Source organism: Sorghum bicolor, chromosome 7 (assembly GCF_000003195.3).
Source record: "Sorghum bicolor cultivar BTx623 chromosome 7, Sorghum_bicolor_NCBIv3, whole genome shotgun sequence".
In the NCBI taxonomy this organism is placed as follows: domain Eukaryota; kingdom Viridiplantae; phylum Streptophyta; class Magnoliopsida; order Poales; family Poaceae; genus Sorghum; species Sorghum bicolor.
The window spans coordinates 2,041,403-2,062,020 of record NC_012876.2 but is presented as its reverse complement, the minus strand read 5'-3'; the positions used below and the strand labels follow the sequence as shown (position 1 = coordinate 2,062,020).

Here is a 20,618-nt window from a genome sequence, read left to right as displayed (position 1 = left end):
ATAAACGCTATTTGCATGGTCGGTTTTAAGCATCAATCAGTGGTCCAAATTCTATTCTGTTCAGTCAGTTGGATCCGCTATCCGAGAGTAGTGAGAAGGCCCAAGCACATCCTGTTTTAACTGATTTTTACATAAATTTGGTTCACTTTTGAATCAGAACTGATTCAATTCACAAGCATCAGAGAAAGCACAATCAACACAAATTTCAACCGATTCACACATAAACACGTCAATATAAGTTCAATCTGAAAGATCCAAAGTACATGTCAACCATATTACATCAATTATAGAAGTTCAACGCATGCAGCGTAAATGATGTGGCCTCCTAGATCATCTTACCAAGCTTAGTTAAAATGCAAGAACTTCATAAAAAATTAGACAAATAAAATACTATAAGAAAATCATAGGAGTAAGAAGTCATGTAAAAAAATTGCCTGTATAAAATGCAAGATTTCACAGATATAGTGTAAAAATTTTACATCAATCAGAAGATATTCAATACATGCTCCATATGGGTGACTAGAGCTCACGAAAACCAGTCTAGCTCCAACACATGCTTCTGAAATTTACCATCACATATCCTGTCTTCAGGATTCCAAAAAGGACATGAATACCAGCGTCATGCCCAAAACAAAACATCTGGTGAAATGATGTGGACAACGCCACACCGGATACCACAACGGAGCAAGCTAAGGGAGCATATAAGCGAGTACACTTGCAGCAAAGGCAAGTCCAAAACTCTCGGTTACAACCATATAATAAGCGCGTCTGCAAAATCGCTTATCTTTATCTATAACAATAACAAAAAAAAAGACATAGCCGACTGACTCTCTCAAGCCAGAACCCACAAACATAGGGATATTAGATATGCTGCAGGCAGGATCTGAATTCAGATCCTTTTAGACTCTTCTCAGACATAACATAATTAATAATATTTACGCGGTGAGTTTGTGCGGTGTTGGGGGTGAGTCCAGATGCTGGAGGTGCAAGGCGGCTACGAGCCCCTGCCATGTTTCCCCAGGGCGAGCAGATGTCTTCAGTTCCACAATTTTCCTCTGCTTCTTGTAGTAATCTTCCAGCTGCTTGGTCTGCATTTTTGAAATTCCATATTAGTTATCATCGTGACTTTCCACATTCAGAGCTTTGAACAACAATAATGCAATAGCCTCAATCCGTCGAATCATGAGTTGAAGAATGGTTTTTTTTTCTCTTTTTTTGTACAGAAACAAGTTTAGTAAGGTCTGACAATAGAATCACTAGCCTGGTCAGTAAGGGACTAAGGGCATAATGTTCTAGGCATCCTTTGGCATAAAGCAAGGCCAAGACAAAATGTTAAGCATTACCTGCTTAGCATAAGTGCGCATCCTCTCCATCCTTGAGGCTTCCAGGCCTACAACACCAGCAGGTTCTACCTGAGAATGCCATGTATAACTCCCAAGGCTGGGGCTGCAGTTCATAGATGCTGAATTGCTGACATCAAAGAGCTGTCCACAGTGGGAGCAGATATCGCCCCTTGATCGCTTCTTCATGAAACAGTCATCAGCACACTTAAAATTCAGAACCAAATCAACATCCACAATCTCATCAAGAATCTCCTGAAACATGTGCAGTTATGAACAAATCAGATTCGAGTCCAGTCACACCATTCTGTAAGTAATTTGGTGTCCCATCCCATCCTCTGTGATAGTTACATGGTACCAGGATGTAACAAAATCATATTGTCTGAGCATACAAGGTACTCACAGCTTGCATACGGGTGCGTGGAATCCCATCAAGAATGAACCCAGTTTCACCCTTGTTGTATCCGTCCTCAAGCCGCTTCGTCAGCAACCCAAATATGATGTCCTCCGGAACAAGCCTCCCCTCATTTACCGAGTTTGCAATCTGTGTATAGGCAGAGAGAGAGAGAGATAGCTTAGGGCTTGTTTAGATCAAAAAAAACTTTTTAGATTTTGACACTGTAGCAATTTTGTTTTTATTTGACAAACATTGTCCAATCGTAGAGTAACTAGGCTTAAAAGATTCGTCTCGTGATTTACAGGTAAACTGTGCAATTAGTTATCTTTTTTATCTATATTTAATGTTCGCTGCAAAATTCGATGTGATGGAGAATCTTGTAAAGTTTTGGGTTTTTGGGTGCATCTAAACAAGGCCTTAGCCCACTTCAACGAACCCATAAAGATAAACTTTGACGTTTTCAGTGTATTCAAGAAATATTAGGTAAATATATGCTCATGTCTGTTCCCTGAAGCTTGTGCAAACAGTTCAACGAAATGTGCACAGTAGGAAACAGACATGAGTGCCAACTGGGAAAGCTGCATATGCTGTCTGCAGCCGCCACAGGACGGCAGGATGGAATTTTCCAAACTTCCAGTGTGAAACCCTAAACATGCTAAATCCCAAAATTGCCCCAACATTGTGTGGACACAAGACAAATTACGGGGCTGCCCCCGCAGCCGTCCACAAAGACATGGCTAGCACGCTCTTCTCCTGGCACCATTGCGGCCCACAACTAAGAAAATGCTTGATTTTGCAAAATACTTCGTGGGGAATAATAAGGGAAATATATTCAGTACAATTAACTGGGCCGAAGAATATCTTGTGGCTTTGCAGGAGCTGAGACAAATATCTCAGACGATCAAAATAGTGCACAGGTGTGTCACGAGAAATTTCCAGAAGGGCCCAAAAAAAGGCGGCGAGAAGACTAGAATCCCAGACTCCTGGGAATTGATGCGCGAAATTGCTTCCATAAGAAACACAAGCAGCTCTGCGAGAAATCAAGCAAATACCCCAAAGAAAAGGATCCTCCTGCTAAAAAACGCGGCTTGGGACAAAAAAAAACGGCTTGATCGAAACTACGACGACCAGGACCCTCGGGATCGCACAATCACTCGAGGAATCAACAGACCAACTCAGCTCCGCAGCGATTGGGGCGCAGGCAAAGAGGGGGCGGGGGGAATCGCCGGGCGTGTAAATCTCCGAGCGGAGAGCCGGAGAAGACGGAGGTCGGACCGAACGTTACCCACCTTCCTGTAGAGGTGCGAGGCGGGGCTGAGCTCCTGCCTGACGAGCGTGCCCATGGAGATGTAAGGCACGGCGAGCACCTCGGCGAGGCGCGCGGCGTGGGCGTGCTTCTGCGGGCCCGGGCGGCCCATGACGACCCACTGCACGCCCCCTGGCCCGCCACCGGCGGGGTCGAGCCCCGGCGCCGGCGCCGAGGCGCGCGCGCGGCGGGCCGCCTCCTCCTCGTCCTCGTCCTCCCAGTCCGACCAGCACTCCTCCATCGCTGCCGCCGCTAGCCTCCGGTGTGGGCCGCGGCCGGGGGCGAGCCGCGACGCGGATCGGGCCGCGGCGAGCCGCAGGAGGCCGGCCATTTCTGGCAACGGCGGCGGCGGCGGCGGCTAGGGTTTGCGGGGCGTAGGGTTTTGGAGGCGGGCGGGCGGGCGGGCGCGTGGTGGTGGTGGGGGCGGAGGCGGAGGAGGGCCGTGCGGTGCCGGGTGGAAAAATTTATTTGGAGCTGCGGGAAAGGTGGAAGCGAGGCGAGGTCGCGGTCGCGGTCGCGCTGCTCTCTCTCTCTGTGGTGTGGGCCATGGGCGGGCGTGTGGCTGCCGCGTTTCCGTTTGGTGGCGGAGACGAGAGGACGAGAGGAACAGGGAAAAGGCCTCTCGAGATCCGCGTTCTCGAGGCGGGCTGGGCCGGGCCGAATCGATACGGGTGCTTTGAGATCCACGCTGCCACGGCTGCAAAATTGGTGGGACTTCGCGCGAGATTTGGACGGGTTTCGCGCGAGATTTGAACCTGTGTCATTTCATGCGTCTCAAATGTTTCCAAGTTCGCTTTTTGCGATGAAGTGGATTTAGGTTGTATCTTTTTCTCTGCTTTTTTTGTGAGGGGAAAAAGGAGATTCTAATTCTACACCGCTTTTAATAAAGAGCAAGTAGAGGTTCAAATAGCGATGCCGTGCCGTTGGGGAAGTCACGGGTCACCTATCCCTATCCCTATCCCTCACCGGTCAAGTTCTTGGCTGTTTAGCCGCTAGCATGAACAGAAATTCAAGAGATGCTCACTGATTTTTTTTTTGTTCACTCACTAAATTGTATTTTAAGGAATTTTTAGAGATACTCTAAATCATGCAGGTTTATTAGAGATGATGTTGTAAGATCTGTCACCTTGCAGAGGAATAATTTAGCGGCCAACCGAACATTCAAACTAGTTTTTTTAGAATTACATAGTACAACACAGACGTCGATAACACGCACGTATATTCACCCATATGAATATGTGTACGCTAACCCTGCTATCAGTAAGCATCCCAGCCGACAGATCTCGAGATTTATATAGTTATCACAGACATTGTCTATTACTAAAAAAGGGATGACACCAATAAATCATAGAATAAATCTGGGTGAGCAGCTTACAACAACAAGCAACACAACTGTGAGGATGAACGGTGTCCCAGAAACTTGGGCCAAGTGTAGGTCGACTCGACTGTGAGGATGAATGGGCTGGCCCGGTTGGAGGTGCCTGAGCAAGGGACGAATGTGTCCCTGGCGAGCGGGCTGGCGCATCATCGCTGCATGATGATGGGCCGGGCCGGGAAGGAAAGCGTCGCCGTCTGCGTGGGCCGTCAAACAATAAAGCGCATCTGCTCGTCTATTTCATTCACGGATTATTCACAATCGCAGCCTACTAGCCTTCGCCAATAATTCGCCATCGCCAGTGCAAGCTTTGTCCAAGTTGCTTTAAAACACTTTTCGTCCCAAATGCAAATTGCAAGGTCGTCGTCCTCGTCCGGATCGAAAGACATCATATGGAGAGGTACGGCGGCGGCGGCGCGATAATCATATCGAACCAATGCAACCATGGATGCATGATTGTAGAAGTAGAGCTCATCTATAAATTTTGTTGAACTTTAAAAAATAACATGAGACAACTCTAGTAATTGATTTATTTAGAGATGGATGGACTATATATATATATATATATATATATATATATATATATATATACTCGACTAACTATCCTAGAAAAATCCCAGTAAAAAGGAGTAACAATATTTAGCTACTCACTCAGGTGACGGAGGTATATATTTTTTGTGACTAGAAGAAGATGAAAGTTGGAGCACACCATGGATCTCCGACGGGAACACACATACTCCGTATATACGTATACTAGCTACCTGTCCCCTGCTTTGATGAAACCGGCAAAATATCTGGAAAAGTGAACCGGTACGGTGGTTGACGTGAGTCGGCGTCAAGCAAGACTGGCATACATGCCACACTAGAGAAATTAATAAGGCCTCTTCTTTGATATAGGAGTTTTCTTTTAAAAAAAGCTTTTGGTGAAGCTCTGTGAAATATGAGTTCACGAAATGGTTGTAAAGAGAATAGGCGTTTTTATTGTCCTACTGTAAAAAGGTTAAGCTACACCAATGTTTTTTTAGTAACCCATAAGGATTAAAGTATTTCTTATAGCCTACCTGAAATATTTCATGAGTATAGTCCATGGTGAAACAATAACAAAAGTCACCCACCACATATAACACTATGGCCTGTAAACTATTTTTTCTCTTGTTTGTTTAGCTGATAATCCATGACAGATAGTACTGTTAGCTGATTTATTATGAGCACTGCTAAGTGGCTGACAGATTCGGCTAATAAATTCAAGCTGACTATTGATGGGCACAGTTTATTTCTTGCTGTAGACCGAACATTGTGAGATTTGTTGTAACTATTGTCCACTGTTGTAGGGTCTAGCTATATGGATTAGATGATCTAAATACATTGTTGTATTCTCTGGCTTTCTGTTATTCTTGGTGAGTGAAAAAGCATGAGGAAAAAACTATAAGAGCGAGTATTATAGTAGGCTGTAAGCTGGCTAAATGCTAAGGTGGAAGAAAAGCAGGCAGTAAGCTTACAACCAGCTTAGTCACACGAACCAAGAAATTTTGTGTGAGAGATAAGTGAACTATGTATTAATAGTGAATAGCTAACTATTATATGGTGGGCTGGAAAAAACCTGCAAAAAAAACTTACAGATAGGAAGTGGACTGTATTATTAACTTTCTCTAAAACCGCATACGCTCAGGCTTGACTGTTCTTGTAGGCAGTCAACTTGCTGCCGCAACTGTACACCGCCGGCATCCACTGGACGTCTGGACCAGATTATATATTTTCCGGACCACAACAGGGTCGCCGTCGCCCCCAGGCCAGCCAGACCAGGTGATACGATCGTCGGCCAGGCTCGATCGTGTGCGTGCGAGGCGAAGAATGCTGCCGGGGGCACAGGGACGACACGGCCGCATGGGCAACCGCACCTGGCGACGACGTGTTCTGCATCCGCATGCATATGCAGAGGCGCCAAGCAACACCTGCATGCATTGTTGGGCATGCATATATGCAATGCAACTTGGACAGGCATGCATGTGGTTCAATCATTCGGTCGCGTATACCTACCTACCGCGCCAACAATGGTGGATCGAGTCAGATATGCAGCGTAGATCGACCGCCTCCGGAGCAGGGTCCGGAAAAATTCAACCCCGGCCGACCTACCCTGATCTAAGAGCAAGGCCTTGTTTAGTTCAAACCTAAAACCAAAAAAATTTCAAGATTTTCCGTCACATCGAATCTTGCGGCACATACGTGAAGCATTAAATATAGACGAAAATAAAAACTAATTAAACAGTTTGCATATAAATCGTGAGATGAATCTTTTAATCCTAATTAGTTTATGATTAGATAATATTTGTTACAAACAAACGAAAGTGCTATAGTACCAAAATCTAAAAACTTTTCACAACTAAACAAGATCCAAGCTCAGCCTCAATAGAACCTGAAGAGAATATGGTCGTGTCATCGTGTGGTGAGACCGGCAGAGCGGGGGACACCTGATGAAGCTAATCGACACACCACGCACCCACAGCCACAGCCACAGCATGGGCGATCGATCGGCGACGCGAACAACAGCTCATCAGGCGGCTGCATGTCTGCTAGCTGCTGCCTCGTCCGGGGGGCTAGAGTCCAAAATTGCTAAGAACATTTTTTTTTCATCGCTAGTCTAAAATAGTTTAAAATCTAGATGTTTAGTCTTATTCGACACTGATCTATCGTAGTATTTTTAGCATTCTTTTACTATTTTTCCTTTCCTTTTTGCATCGCTTCTGGATGCGCGCCACTGCACACATCAGCTCCTCCACCTCGTCGTCTCTTCCCGGCCGCCGCCATGCAAGATCACGCCGGGGTGCCGGCCGCGCGCCAAGATGGATCGAGTACTAGCTACACATAATATATATATATACATGCACACCTGGCCTTATTTACTTCCAAAAAATTTGTAAAATAGGAATAGTAGCACTTTCGTTCGTATTTGACAAATATTATCTAATTATATACTAACTAAGTTCAAAAGATTCGTCTCGTCAATTCCAACCAAACTGTACAATTAATTTTTATTTTTATCTATATTTAATACTCCATGCATACGTAAAGATTCATCGATGATCGGTGTTGCTAGTAGATCGGTACAGCAAGGGCGCGTGGTCCTGCAGCCAACCAAGTCGTCGCGTGTGCTGTGTCGTCTCCGGCAGCACCACGCGGCCGGCCGGCCGGCGGCGAGATGGACCATGGAACGGAGCACGCGTGAGTGTGTGATCTAGTACTCCCAGTTGCGCCGCACCTGTACGGCTGTACGTGTTCGGGAATGCTGGGTACTCAAACCTGTCTGCCCTGCTTACAATTCGACAAAAAAAAATGAAATAGATGTAGCACAGGAAAAAAAATGCGTTTGCCGGGAGTCGAACCCGGGTCTATTGCTTGGAAGGCAATTATCCTAACCGTTGGACTACAAACGCTTGCACGTACGGAGTGTACAAAGTTTAGTATAATTTAGATAACCTGTGTCTGATTCGTTACCGAGATCTCTGTACTTGGCGCCCGTGGCAAAAACCAGTCAGCAGCGAGCGGTGTGGGTGTGACCAACACATTGCATCCACTCGTGACCATTTTATGTGTTAGCAAAACCAAACCAATAATCAGGATTTAGCCCAGAACTTATGCAACTAACGTTTTTGCTATTGCATGCCCGTGGAGAAAACACAAAACCGATGTCTACCATGCACAAATGTGTAAGTTCTAGACTCAGTACTTTCATTGGTTATTAAAATGAGGGGACAAACTATGCTAAAAAGGGCGAGTTATGGATTAGATGAAAAGAGTGTCTAGGCGTCACATGCATATTCGGGATAGTAGTGCCACTAGAGCAAAGTTGTTTTTTTTTGAGAGGCGGTTTGTAAGGGCTCCCAATTTTAGATTCTTGTGAAAATCGCTCTCATAGACAACAAAACGGATAAAACACACACAACTAGATTATCGTGGAGATTCGACAAGAATTGCTTCTCTATTTGTAATATAATTTTAGAGCCAAAATGTGCTCTTTTAAATAATTTAGTTACTCCCTCAATCCCAATTTATAAGTCATTCCAATAATCTTGAAAAATCAAAGCATCTCAAGTTTGACCAATGAAAAATAGAAAAAATTTATGACATCAAATAGACATTACTATAAAAATATAACTAACGAAAAACCTAATAATACTTAGATGGTATCATAAATGTTATTATGCTATCATATAAATTTGGTCAAACTTGAAATGCTTCGACCCATGCTTAGGGTCCATTTGGTTCCCCTTGCTGAATTTTAACTAGCTAAACTTTAGTCAATTTAGTAGCTAAAGTCTCAAAGGCACTAATTAAAAAAATTAAAATAGTTTAATCTCACTAATTACTCAAAAATAATTAAAATAATTTTATCTAACTAAAGTTTAATAACAAGAGGAACCAAACAGTCTTACTCTGTCGTTGGTTCATGGCCCAATTCGAGGCTGAAGGAAATCCCACGAAAGCCCATAAAGGCCTTTTCGGGCCACCCATTTGCAAGCCGACTCTAGTAGAGACAGGACGCAGCTCACCGCACAGCCGGGCGCACCCAAATCCCCAAACCCTAGCGGACGCGCGCACGCACGCGGCACCATGGCGGCGGCGGCGGCGCAGCAGAAGATCCGGTGGGGGGAGCTAGAGGAGGACGACGGAGGGGACCTCGACTTCCTCCTCCCGCCGCGGGTCGTGGTCGGGCCCGACGAGAACGGGCTCAAGAAGGTGATCGAGTACCGCTTCGACGACGACGGCAACAAGGTCAGGGTCACCACCACCACCCGCGTCCGCAAGCTCGCGCGGGCGCGCCTCTCCCGCAGCGCCATCGAGCGCCGCCAGTGGCCCAAGTTCGGCGACGCCCTCAAGGAGGACGCCGGCTCCAGGCTCACCATGGTCTCCACCGAGGAGATCCTCCTCGAGCGACCCCGCGCACCAGGTCTCGATCTGCTTTGCTACCTGCTTCCGTTTCGAATTTCCTCGTCGTCTGTTCGTTCGATTGCTAGCTGCTAGGCACGATCTGTCTGCGTCGAATGTTTCGTTAACTGCAGGCAGATGCGGTCTTTGTGAAATTTGGGGATGTTTGGATCGCTTTGTTAATAATATGCCCATCTAGTTCTAGTCTAGGTACGTGATGGCTGTGTAGGAGCAATAAATTGGAACACTATTCTATTCATCTCACTCCAGCTGCCACTCGACGATGCAAGAATCGTTTCATAGAACACTGGTTAAGATTAACATTTCATTCTCACCTATCATCGTCGTTATATTGGCCATACTTGCTTCTCTTGGTATTTTAAGAGAACTAGAATCAATACCCATTTTATGAAATCGTGGCAGTCTGTTTTTTCATCTCAAAGGCTCAAATTCTGTTTGTGATTCACATATGATGCTGTTGGAGCACTAATTCAGTATGTAGAAGGATTATTATGTTAAAACTTACACTGTGTGTGTGTGTGTGTGATATTATCAGGCCTTAAAAACCAGTATGTTTTAAATTTTGGTTCGTGTTTATGTATGATGTTATGATGAGGCCTTAAAAACCAGTCTGTTTTAAACTATGGTTCTTGTTTGCTAACATCCCCGTTAATTGTAGGGAGCAAAGCTGAGGAACCAGCTGCATCCGGTGACCCACTGGCTATGGCGAGCAAGGGAGGTGCTGTTCTCATGGTTTGCAGAACCTGTGGGAAGAAGGGCGATCACTGGACCTCAAAGTGTCCCTACAAGGACCTTGCACCACCGACTGAAACTTTCACGGACAGGCCTCCTACGTCCGATGGCCCTCCTGCACCAGGCGGTCCTGTGAAGGGAGCATATGTGCCCCCAACCATGAGAGGTGGTGCTGATAGGACCGGAGACGTGATGCGCCGCAGGAACGACGAGAATTCCGTCCGTGTCACCAATCTCTCGGAGGACACCCGTGAGCCTGACCTCCTTGAGCTCTTCCGTGCGTTTGGCCCTGTCAGCCGTGTCTACGTCGCGGTGGATCAGAAGACTGGGTCGAGCAGGGGGTTTGGGTTTGTCAACTTTGTTCACAGAGAGGACGCGGAGAAGGCGATCAGCAAGCTCAATGGGTATGGTTATGATAACCTTATCCTCCGAGTCGAGTGGGCGACGCCAAGGCCCAACTAGTTTTGCCGCTACTTGCTAGAATTGCATATTTCTGTCTTGAATTATATCAGTATGGTTGTTTGAAACACTAGTACCTGTGCCATGGGGGCGTATCCTGTCGTAAAAACCTGCTGTTGTCTGTGTTTTGGTTGGACGAGAATAATTATATACTCGCTGTTGTTTTTAATTTGAGTTCACATGTCGTTTGTTGTCAGTATGTATGTGCCTCTAAGTTCTGACTTCTCACGATTGTATTTAGGGGATACCAAAGCAACATGGTTGCAAGACTGGCACCTTGTATAGCCATTAGTTCAGCTAAGGCTAAAACAAGCATGATCCTTTTGAGTCAGCAATGGTGGATCAGATATTCTAAAGGCTCACTGTTAACTACCATCTCATTCTATCAAAAGATAAACAACAACAAACTAACTACTGAAACCGTGTCACGAGATGTGGCTGGTGCTGCTAAGCATAGAATTAGTATTTTGGTTTCAGTTGAACAAAAATGCTATGTGCTTCCAAATCCTGAAGTTGGCATCTAGGACCAACATTATTGGACGTCCTGGTGCATTCATTTGCTCTGCTGAGGCAACGCGTACCAAGATGTACTGTAAATTAATAATGATCAAGGTTCAGGGATTTGCTCGCGTGGAATGTGGCATTTTAGACAGATTCCATCAAGGTTAAGAGATTTGCTCGGGCCCTGTTTAGTTCCCTACCAAAATTTTTTCATCCATCCCATCGAATCTTTGAACACATGCATGAATGGAACATTAAATGTAGATAAAAAAATAAACTAATTACACAGTTTAGTTAAGAATCGCGAGACGAATCTTTTAAGCCTAGTTACTCCATGATTAGCCTTAAGTGCTACAGTAACCCACATATGCTAATGACAGATTAATTATGCTTAATAAATTTGTCTTGCAGTTTCCTGACGAGATATGTAATTTGTTTTTTTATTAGTTTCTAAAAACCCCTCCCGACATCCTTCCGACACATCCGATGTGACATCCAAAAAATTTTCGTTCCCAATCTAAACAGGCCCAAGTGTGAAGAGTCTATGCATCAACTCTGCCGCATAGCGAATTGATGGTTGTGCCATGGACAAGACTAGGCGACTGGGAAGTTGTTCACAGCAACGCGGTAAAACACCAATTTGCTAGTCTGAAGTTCTACTCCTGTATTTTCCGTGCTTAGCAAGACCTTTGTGAACCTGGCCAAGAACCCTAGACATTATCAGGGTAATTTCACGATCATGCACCCGACCAGAGCTTAAAAAAATAAAATGAAATTGAGCATCATGTGATAAAAGTGACAAAAAGAAAGGCAGAAAAAAAATGCGTTTGCCGGGAGTCGAACCCGGGTCTATTGCTTGGAAGGCAATTATCCTAACCGTTGGACTACAAACGCTTGGATGCTAAATTCCTTATTAAACTTTACATGTTTGTGCGTGTTTTGTGCTACTGTTTTGCAGGCTGCGTTTCTAGTTCCAGCTCATTTATGCCCTGCCTTTTTAGTGCATTTTTTGTTGCATTTGTGTTTGCGAACATATGTTAGCAGTTAGCACCCATCTCTGGCATCAGTGTGCATTATACACGAGACAGTCCATGCACCTGGTTCCAGTGTGTTCTTTAATCTCTTTTTTTTTTAATCAGACAGGAAATGCTAACCTCTGCGGAATACTTGATAACTAGTATGACGTTTTCCTTGTACAAAGTTTTGACTGCTTAAATATTTACCTACCTACCTAAGTATAAGGTGAAAACAGTGTATCATTAGATTTGCTATTAAAATCATGTTAAAAATGTTATGTACTCCGTATTCCTGGATATATACTCGTGTATGTACTCCGTATTCCTCGATATATATTCGTGTAAATTTTCATATAGTAAAAGACAAAAGAAGAAGAAGACGACGACGACGACGACAAACTGGCAGGCACAAAGCTGTCAATCATTCTGAAATGGGATCAGGACATCACTAGAAAGCCGTTATAGCGCATTGTCAGTTTGTTGTTCGTTTTATTTCCTCTTTCAAGAACCATTCAAGTTTCGATTATCACTAGAAGCTCTGATAGGGAACATCATAAATTAATCATCATCTTTACACAGGGTCCAAGCATGCAAACCCAAATTAAGCTTGTACGTCACTCCAATCGTACTTAGCTTCATCATCCCAATTTGGACAAGAATCTTCAACACACACCCTCAAAAAAAAAAAAAAAAGGGGTCCTGCAGGAAGCCGACGAACGATCAAAGTCGTCGTCGTGAGTGGTGGTGCTCGTCCACAGCGGCGGCGACGATGTCGGCGAAGTCGCCTTCCGACGCGCAGGGGATGGTGAGGCCGCCGCAGCGGTGGTCGAAGCCGAACTCGTCCTCCACCCGCTTCAGCAGCGTCACGAACGCCGGGTGGCTGAGGCACGCCGTCGGGATCACCAGCCGCTTCCGCCCCTCGCCGACGTACACCGCCAGGTGGCCCCGCGGCACGTCCGGCACCGACGACGACGACGGTGATCGGCTTCTCCTCGCGAGGTGCAGCCTCATCATCAGCTGCCCCAGCTTCCCCGCCATTGATCGATCTCAGTAGTCTCTGTTTTCTGAGTCTCTGCCTGCTGTTGCCTTTCGACTGTACTTGACGGGAGCTAGCTAGCTAGCTAGTGTGAACTGGAGAGTGATGACATAGCCAAGTGCCCAAGTGTGTTGTGCATGTACTTATAGCTGAGACCTTTAGGGATCCAGTGCCTCACCAAAATAAAAAAGGAAACAAAACTTTAGGCATATCTATCTGCAGCAGCTAGGAGGTTCTTGTTGGACATGTCACATGGGATACTGCACTGCGTTTATCATTCATTCAGAACAGACAGATCATGCAGTCATAGTAGAATCTAGTCCAAACCAGAGAGAGAGAGAGAGAGAGAGAGAGAGATGGGGCCAGCTTGTCGCGTGGCAACAGCACGATTTGGTCGAGTGCATTGTACTTGGGCACACGGTGACTGGCCAGGCCAGACGAGGCCGACCACGGCAAGAACAAGATCTATCAGGTGCCGGCCGGCTCCTCTGAAGAACACAAGGCAGAGCAGAGCAGAGCGGCTCATCACAGTGATGTTCTACTGATGTGAGCATGTTGAATTGTCCAGCCATCCAAGGGATTTTCTCTCTTCTCCTTTCCTTTGAAGAGCGCCGCCAGCCTGATCGAACTGGAGATGGAAGGCCATCATGTGTGCAAGAACAGTGGCAAACTGGCGAGTGCAGCATGGCTGTATGGATGGCCATTCAAGGAGCAGAGGAAAAGCAGAGCACATGGAGGCTGCATGGCATGGCATGGAATGGAAACTCAAAGTTCTTGAGCAACACTGCCAGTGTGTGCATCCACTGCCTGGCTGACGCCGGAAAACCGGCGGCGGCGAGGTCAGGGCTAGGGCTAGGGCTAGGGCAGTAGGGCCACGGCCGCCGTTCTGGAGCCATGTGACGTGCGCGGTGCGCCTCCCGAGTAGTGTCCCTGAAAATTGCAAATTCTGCCGCCACAATGATTCTTTAGCTAGCCTAGCCCACAGAAATTCGTGTTCTCATTTTTTTTACCCGCCAAAAAATAACGTAATCGGTTCGACCGTGAGCAGCGCTTTTAGTTTTAGCCCACGCACAATGATTGCAAATATTTCTGTCACAAAAAAATGATTGCAAATGTTTCGGGGGTTTGTGCAAATAGCATGTTAGAGCAACTTCAGCCGAAGTCCCTAAATTAAGCTCTTAAACTTTTATTTACAGGCTATAATAATAAAAAAATAGAGACTCAGACCAAATCCATATCTTATATAGGACCCACCTGTCATTGACAAATCCTACGTCAACTCCACCATTTGTAATTTTTGTCTTATTTATGGGTGGGAAGAGGAAAGTGGGTGGGACCCACTCGATAGTGGGTTGTGGATGTGAGGGGCTGAAACTATAATTTGGGAGGACATGAAAAATGAGATACCAAATAGGAGATGGGTTGGAGTTGATTTTTTTAGATCAAGTCCCTAGATTTAGAATAGGGACTTGTTTAGGAGGTGGGCTCGAGTTGTTAGAGAGGTCACAATTAGCTGTAATGTTGCTGTAATTTAAGTTGCCTTTAGCCTTGGCATTTGCATAGCCTCCTCCTTTAACTGTTTTTTCCACCTTTCTACTATAATGAAAAAGGCTGAGTACTTGCAAACTGCACTCATAACTAGACTAGACCCCAGTGTAGCCGTGTAGGTAAAGGCGGTTTAGAGGTGTTTGATCCTGGTATGTTAAACATGAGTCTTTTAGGAAAGTAAAGTATTTGTTTTAGCTTGAAAATGAGGAAGGGCCCTTGCATTCTCCTCCTTGCTATAAACTAAACGTAAGCCCATGGACTTGAATGCTGGTCCCTTTGGAAAACAGAAACATGTTGGCCCATAAAGTTAAGGGGCAACAAACCAACAAGTGGGCTGTACTACTTATACAACGCAATTAACAACATCTCTTCTCGGCCGTTGTTTCTCTCTTGTCCACTTAGAAAGAACTTATATTTTTCTCAGAATGTTTTGAAGGGTTGTTATATTCTTCTCGGCTGTTCTATGTTAACTAGTTGCTGTTGGTTATTTCTGTTCGGGCTCTGGTAATCTTGTTATTACCATTTCCCATGTTTGTCTTAAACTATTCATGCTTAATGAAAAACGCTCCATTGGCGTGGTCTCAAAAAAAAAAAGGTTGGAGGTGGCGGCAACCTTGTACATGTTACACACTCAAGCGGATTGGCAATCAGAACAGGACAGCATGATAAGCTGATTATTCAGAAGCCGCATGCCCTGTACCTAATGCACAGGAGAAACATTGGGGAGCACTACAGTATGGCTGTTTATAGAAGGCGTTTAAAAATGCCTTTAAAAGTCATCAAAATGCCTTCAAAAACCTTTTTAGGCATACTTAAAAATGCCTACTATAAACTGGACTTAAAAGGTCTTTTGAGGCATTTTTTCAAAATGCCTTCCAATATCAACATATAAAGGCATTTCGTAGCTGCCTATAATAGTTTTTAAAGGCATTCTGTATAAGCCTCCAAACACTGATAGAGGCTTTATTAAAAATGCCTCCAAAGCCAACTCATACATGCTGAAATTTGCTAGTAATTAATATCAAAATAGCACAAATCCATCAAGAAATTAACCGATGAAAGCAGATATTAACAGCACAATCCAATCATTTAAATCTTTCTGGCATACATAGTTATATTTGTAACAAAAAATAATCAATAAGGTAGAAAAATAGTCAAATATCTATCTTCAAACGATATTCCCAAGTCCTTTTGTGTAGGTCCCTAATCCTAAGTGATGCAAATGGAAGTAGTGCCACAAAAGATGTAGATAAAGAAGTAGAGGGAGAAAGCTTCCATGATTCAGATAACCCAGAGCTGATATATCTCTGAATCAAGTTGATTAAACGAGCACTAGCATCATCAGTTTTATGACTGACAAATAATCAAGCTGTCTGCAATGAAAACAAAAAGGTTAGTACTAACTTTTGAAGCCGAAAATACAACTTAGTAACTCAGTATTTAACTCATCATGATTCTAAAGAAATTAATTAAGTATGTGTGTGCTGAGCCTAGTAGAAAGCACAGCGCGATTTGCTTACACACAAGCAGTGAAGTGTGCCTGCGAGGTTGTGACTGAGCTATGCGTGAACCATGTGTGCGTGTGACTGAGCTATGAAAGCCATAGTGAGGAAGCAATTACCTAGGGACCTACAATTACCCCACAAGATCGAGGCTCAGGCCATCAAAATACCAAGGTGCTTTCTAAGGGACAATACAATATAAGAATTATAAAAAGCTATCTGTTCGATCCAAACTAGTCCAAAGAAAGAAGCTATCTCTTACCTCAAAGCAATGTTAAATCATGGGAATAAAAAAAAATAGCTAGTCAACGCATGAGACAAGGATTGAACTTCCAAAGGCTATAAGTTGAGGTAAGAAAACAATGAAATTTGAAGGCCTAAAAGAGGTAAAATGGTAGGGCCAGCATCTAAAAATGGTAGGGCCAGCATCTAAAAAGCCGAAGGGTCTTCTTGAAGTCTTCTTCAGATTTCATCCTTCAAAAAAGTTATGACCAAATAAATTTTTTAACCATAAGTAAACTAATAAATCAGTAGGAGGAAGAAAGCAACATACATTTTTTTCAAAGCTTTAGTCATGAATTGGCTGCCCATTTTTTCTATATGTGTTGCTATAGAGCTCGGCACGGCTTATCTGTCTTCCTTCCTTTAGTTCCTGTATTAAGAACAATAGGTGGTAACACATAAAGACAATCAATAATTAAATTTCAATAAGATAATGGCATACCAGCAGGTCTAAAACAACTACATTACTTCTTGATCCAGTGAATAAGTGCATGTTGTGCCTATGTACCTTTACAGTTGTCCACAACTTGTCTTTATGGGATTTATCTACCTTACTCTAATTTCTGTGTCCTAAAGAGATTTCCTTCCCTCTAACAAGGTATCCAATGAAACTTGTTAAGTTAAAGAAATTTAGCATGTGAATCCTATATACAACCTTAAACCTCGGCATTGAAGTCAACACATTGATAGCAGCAACACAGTTCACTTAACTACAGTATAACAAAATGAGCTTGAGGTGAACAAACTGGACAGCAGCTAGTATATTGAATGGAATTAAAATATGGAACGATTTTTGTTTCGGAACAAAACCATTCCTCAAGATCAATATTAGGATGTAAAATGTCCCCAGAGAAAACAACTGTAAATTGAACTCAATACAACAGCAGTAATAACAGTATTTAGAGAACACATTTCTTCATAATTTCATTAAGCCAATGACTGGCCACTATAAGAGAATTATGCACTCAGCTATTTGTCCACCCACTGTCACTGCTAATATGAGGCCAAGCTATTTCTCAAAAGCATAAAACATATCCAATTTAAATAACCACAGGATCTGGTTATCACAAGTTAATCCATGAGCTTGTGGATCTGATAAGCTCAGGCACATATTAGATAGACTTGTCAAAACCTATACATTCTATATGGCACAGAATCGATCATATATATGAATATCCTGAGCCAGTACTGGGGATAACTCATCCTTTTCACAACCTTCATGACAACTCATTTAAGCAATTTCTGTTTGCAACATTAAATATCAGTAAAACCATCACTTCTAGAAAAATCAAGCATGAATCCTCATCTCCTATTTGCAATTACATTTTTTTATTTTAGCTTTCTTCAAGGCTCCCCCTGATTCCAATTGACTCAACAACAAGCTTGTACCAATAAAACAGGTCAAAACTCCAAACAAATCATGCTCTTCTAAATTTATGCGGTTAAGAAAAGTTTGGTTTGGACAATTGAAAACAAAACTAATCTATACAAGCTAGAAGAAAAATCATTTGAATAAGCACAGGTGATATAAACATGTCACCATTCAGTGGCTCAAATAGGGGAGTGATATAACCCTTTAATCTTTATTCAACAAAAAAAATACAAAATGGAAGTGTTTCAAAACACAGCCCTGGCTATGCATTCTTATGGGGCGACAAACAATTTTTCCTTTTTCCTTAATGTTCTGCTACAAGAGTCCACGAACTCAAAACAAAGAAAATACTATTACATGGTGGTATGTTTTGTAATTTGCTTTGTAAGCCTATTAATTGAAACAAAAATTGTTATATCGAATCTATCAAAGGTGTGGAACTTCATTTTAGTTTTCAAGCATAAGATGAATCATTATTTGAATATATAACAACTCACATAATAAGTAATAAAGACTGAAGAAAAATAGCCAACCTGGCAATGTCTTCAGAATCACATCAGAGGAGTGCAATATAACTACCACTGAAGGTGGTTCTGCCGAACCTGTGAAAAACACGCAGAACATACTCAAATAGATACGCTAACTTCAATAGAATACCAACCCCCATGGAACTTCAGGTTCTGCCTTAAACAGAGGCATATCCATAAGCTTGTGGATCTCATAAGCTCAGGCACATGTTAAACACACTTGTCAAAAAGCTATACATTCTATACAAGTTACTGTAGAATTTCTAGATAACTCTTTACACCAATGCAAAAAAATGTTTATTTATCTCGGAGATTACAATGTAGATATCATCCCATCTTCTGATAATGCATAATCTCAGACTCTCAGTGCAAGCTATTGCATTAGCAATATGATTGTGCCTATCCTTCATGCGAAGAAGCTTCCCTATAAATACTTCGTCTCACCACTACATGTGAAGAAGTCATTCAGAAAATGTCCTATTATTGTTTCAGCTATTCATAACAATGTCTGCTATTTCTTTATGATATTGATATCCACTATGATAATCTAGGCAAGGAGCCGTGCTGTTGCATCAAAAGAATAGTAGTAATTTGTGTGGACGAAACTGTGAAAAATTAACATGCAAATTATGTGCCCACCAATGTATGGTTGAGCTTTACAATGTCAGTCATACAGATACATCAAAATGACTATCTACTGCAGGAACAAATATATTCTAGCAGAATAAACAAGAATACAAAATGACTATCTACTGCAGGATCAAATATATTCTTTGTGCAGCTACACCAAATGGGTATCATAAAAACAATTGACTATCAAAAAGCATGAACTGCAGGAACAAACATATTTTAGCAAGGCCAATAAAAATATTGTAATGTATCTATTAGCAAAAGGACTTGAGTTTAAGTTCAGTAGCCCAAGCTCCATCTGATTTTTTTATCACTTTTTTATAACAACCACAGTTCATTTAACTTACACAGAGCTACTTGTGTGCTGATCAAGTCCACCAGCAGCTGCTGTTCGCCACTGCAAAATTTACAAAGCATCATTGCCATTATTCTGATTTGGGAACTGCATCACCACCTGACCAATGGTTAGTAGTGGAGCACTCAAAATACGTACTGGTACCAATTTTGTTGGATAAGGATAGATACAATCATCAGTGCATTCCATAGGCAAGGAAGGGGAGGCAACAAAAGGGAAGGAAAGACTGCATACCAACACGAACGGGATTAATGCTCATCTCGCCACCCTTCATCTAGTGTCCACTCAGCAGTGGCCACTCACCACCTCTCGCCATCCAGGAGCCGGATCCAGGCTGACCGCGCTAGATCCGCCATACGCGCTGCAGCTTCTGACCATCCCTGGCCTGACCGCGACCGTGAACAGGCAGCGGCGGCCGGAGAGGGCCTGATGCCACCATAGTCGAGAGGAGCTAGGCCATCGTCGGTCGAGGTCGAGGGGAGCAGGGCAGCGCCGCCGTCGGTTGAGAGGAGCGATGCCGCCGCCGCCGCCGCCGCGACCCCGCGGCCTTGGTGCCCGCGTCCGCTAGGGTTTAGGGGCAGCGAAGGGCGACGATGGATTTGGGTGGGGATTTCTGTGGGAGCAAGGTACGGTTGGGGGAAAGGAGCAGGACGACCACGATGTTACTTGTGTGCTTTTGTTTCCACGGAAAATAAAGGGAAAAACAACAGGGGAGGGAGGTGGGAATAGAACTGGAGCGCGTGTGTCGTGACTTGTGACGGGTTAGAGTACATACCGGATACAAGGCGTTTCGGAAAACGCCTCGAAAGGTAAGGTAATTAAAGGCATTTTAAAAAATGCCTCCAATGCTATAGTTAATTAAAGGCGTTTTTTTATTTTTGCCTCTATAAAAGTGGTTTTAAAGGCCTTTTCATAAGAATGCCTTTAAGTAAAAGAAATTTAAGGCAGATTCATAAAAACGCCTTTAACAAAATGCCTTTAATTAATAGACGTGTTGTAGTGGAGACCGCATCTGCGACCAAGCAATAGAGTCATGGTATGGCACGGTCTCTATCTGTCTATATCATTAAGCCACGGTGTAACTACTGGATCAGTTCAGAATCAGATGATAACACGCGGCTTGCTTGGAAGCCTGGAGCTGGACTGCTAGAGGTGAGCAAAGTCCAACTTGCTGCTCACTCATCCACCAGCATCTTGCAGCTTAAATAATCCGTATCATGTTCTGGACCTTATGCAGCGTGATTCTGATCTTGGCGTTCTTCACCCGTGCTGGTGAGTTTGCTGCTAAAAATGCAG

The 20,618-nt window shown here is 43.7% G+C and overlaps 3 protein-coding genes, 1 long non-coding RNA gene and 2 other non-coding genes across 9 annotated transcripts; 1 reads left to right on the top strand and 5 right to left on the bottom strand.

The window, feature by feature from the left end:
- LOC8074040 (probable adenylate kinase 7, mitochondrial) lies at positions 423-3,407 on the bottom strand. The gene is made up of 4 exons (XM_002443740.2): positions 3,027-3,407; positions 1,744-1,884; positions 1,344-1,595; positions 423-1,088 (listed from the first exon to the last, which is right to left on the bottom strand). Exons 1-4 carry the CDS (start codon positions 3,372-3,374, stop codon positions 936-938), a joined length of 894 nt encoding a protein of 297 aa, XP_002443785.1. The 5' UTR covers positions 3,375-3,407; the 3' UTR covers positions 423-935.
- TRNAG-UCC lies at positions 7,778-7,849 on the bottom strand. Its single transcript has one exon. It is a non-coding gene; the product is annotated as a tRNA-Gly (tRNA).
- Positions 8,937-10,749, top strand: LOC8066118 (eukaryotic translation initiation factor 3 subunit G). The gene is made up of 2 exons (XM_002444917.2): positions 8,937-9,363; positions 10,021-10,749. The coding sequence occupies exons 1-2, from the start codon at positions 9,027-9,029 to the stop codon at positions 10,554-10,556; spliced, it is 873 nt and encodes a 290-aa protein (XP_002444962.1). The 5' UTR covers positions 8,937-9,026; the 3' UTR covers positions 10,557-10,749.
- On the bottom strand, positions 11,877-11,948 carry TRNAG-UCC. The gene has a single exon. It is a non-coding gene; the product is annotated as a tRNA-Gly (tRNA).
- On the bottom strand, positions 12,617-13,267 carry LOC8074039 (auxin-induced protein 15A). Its single transcript, XM_002443739.2, has one exon. The coding sequence runs from the start codon at positions 13,106-13,108 to the stop codon at positions 12,791-12,793; it is 318 nt and encodes a 105-aa protein (XP_002443784.1). The 5' UTR covers positions 13,109-13,267; the 3' UTR covers positions 12,617-12,790.
- LOC110436802 lies at positions 15,703-20,040 on the bottom strand. 4 transcript variants are annotated; one of them, XR_002454660.1, is made up of 5 exons: positions 19,557-20,038; positions 19,315-19,364; positions 18,344-18,783; positions 16,710-16,808; positions 15,703-16,630 (listed from the first exon to the last, which is right to left on the bottom strand). It is a non-coding gene; the product is annotated as an uncharacterized LOC110436802 (long non-coding RNA). The 4 variants fall into 4 exon arrangements; XR_002454661.1 differs by having other exon boundaries at positions 18,344-18,412; positions 19,557-20,035; XR_002454659.1 differs by having other exon boundaries at positions 18,344-19,421; positions 19,557-20,040.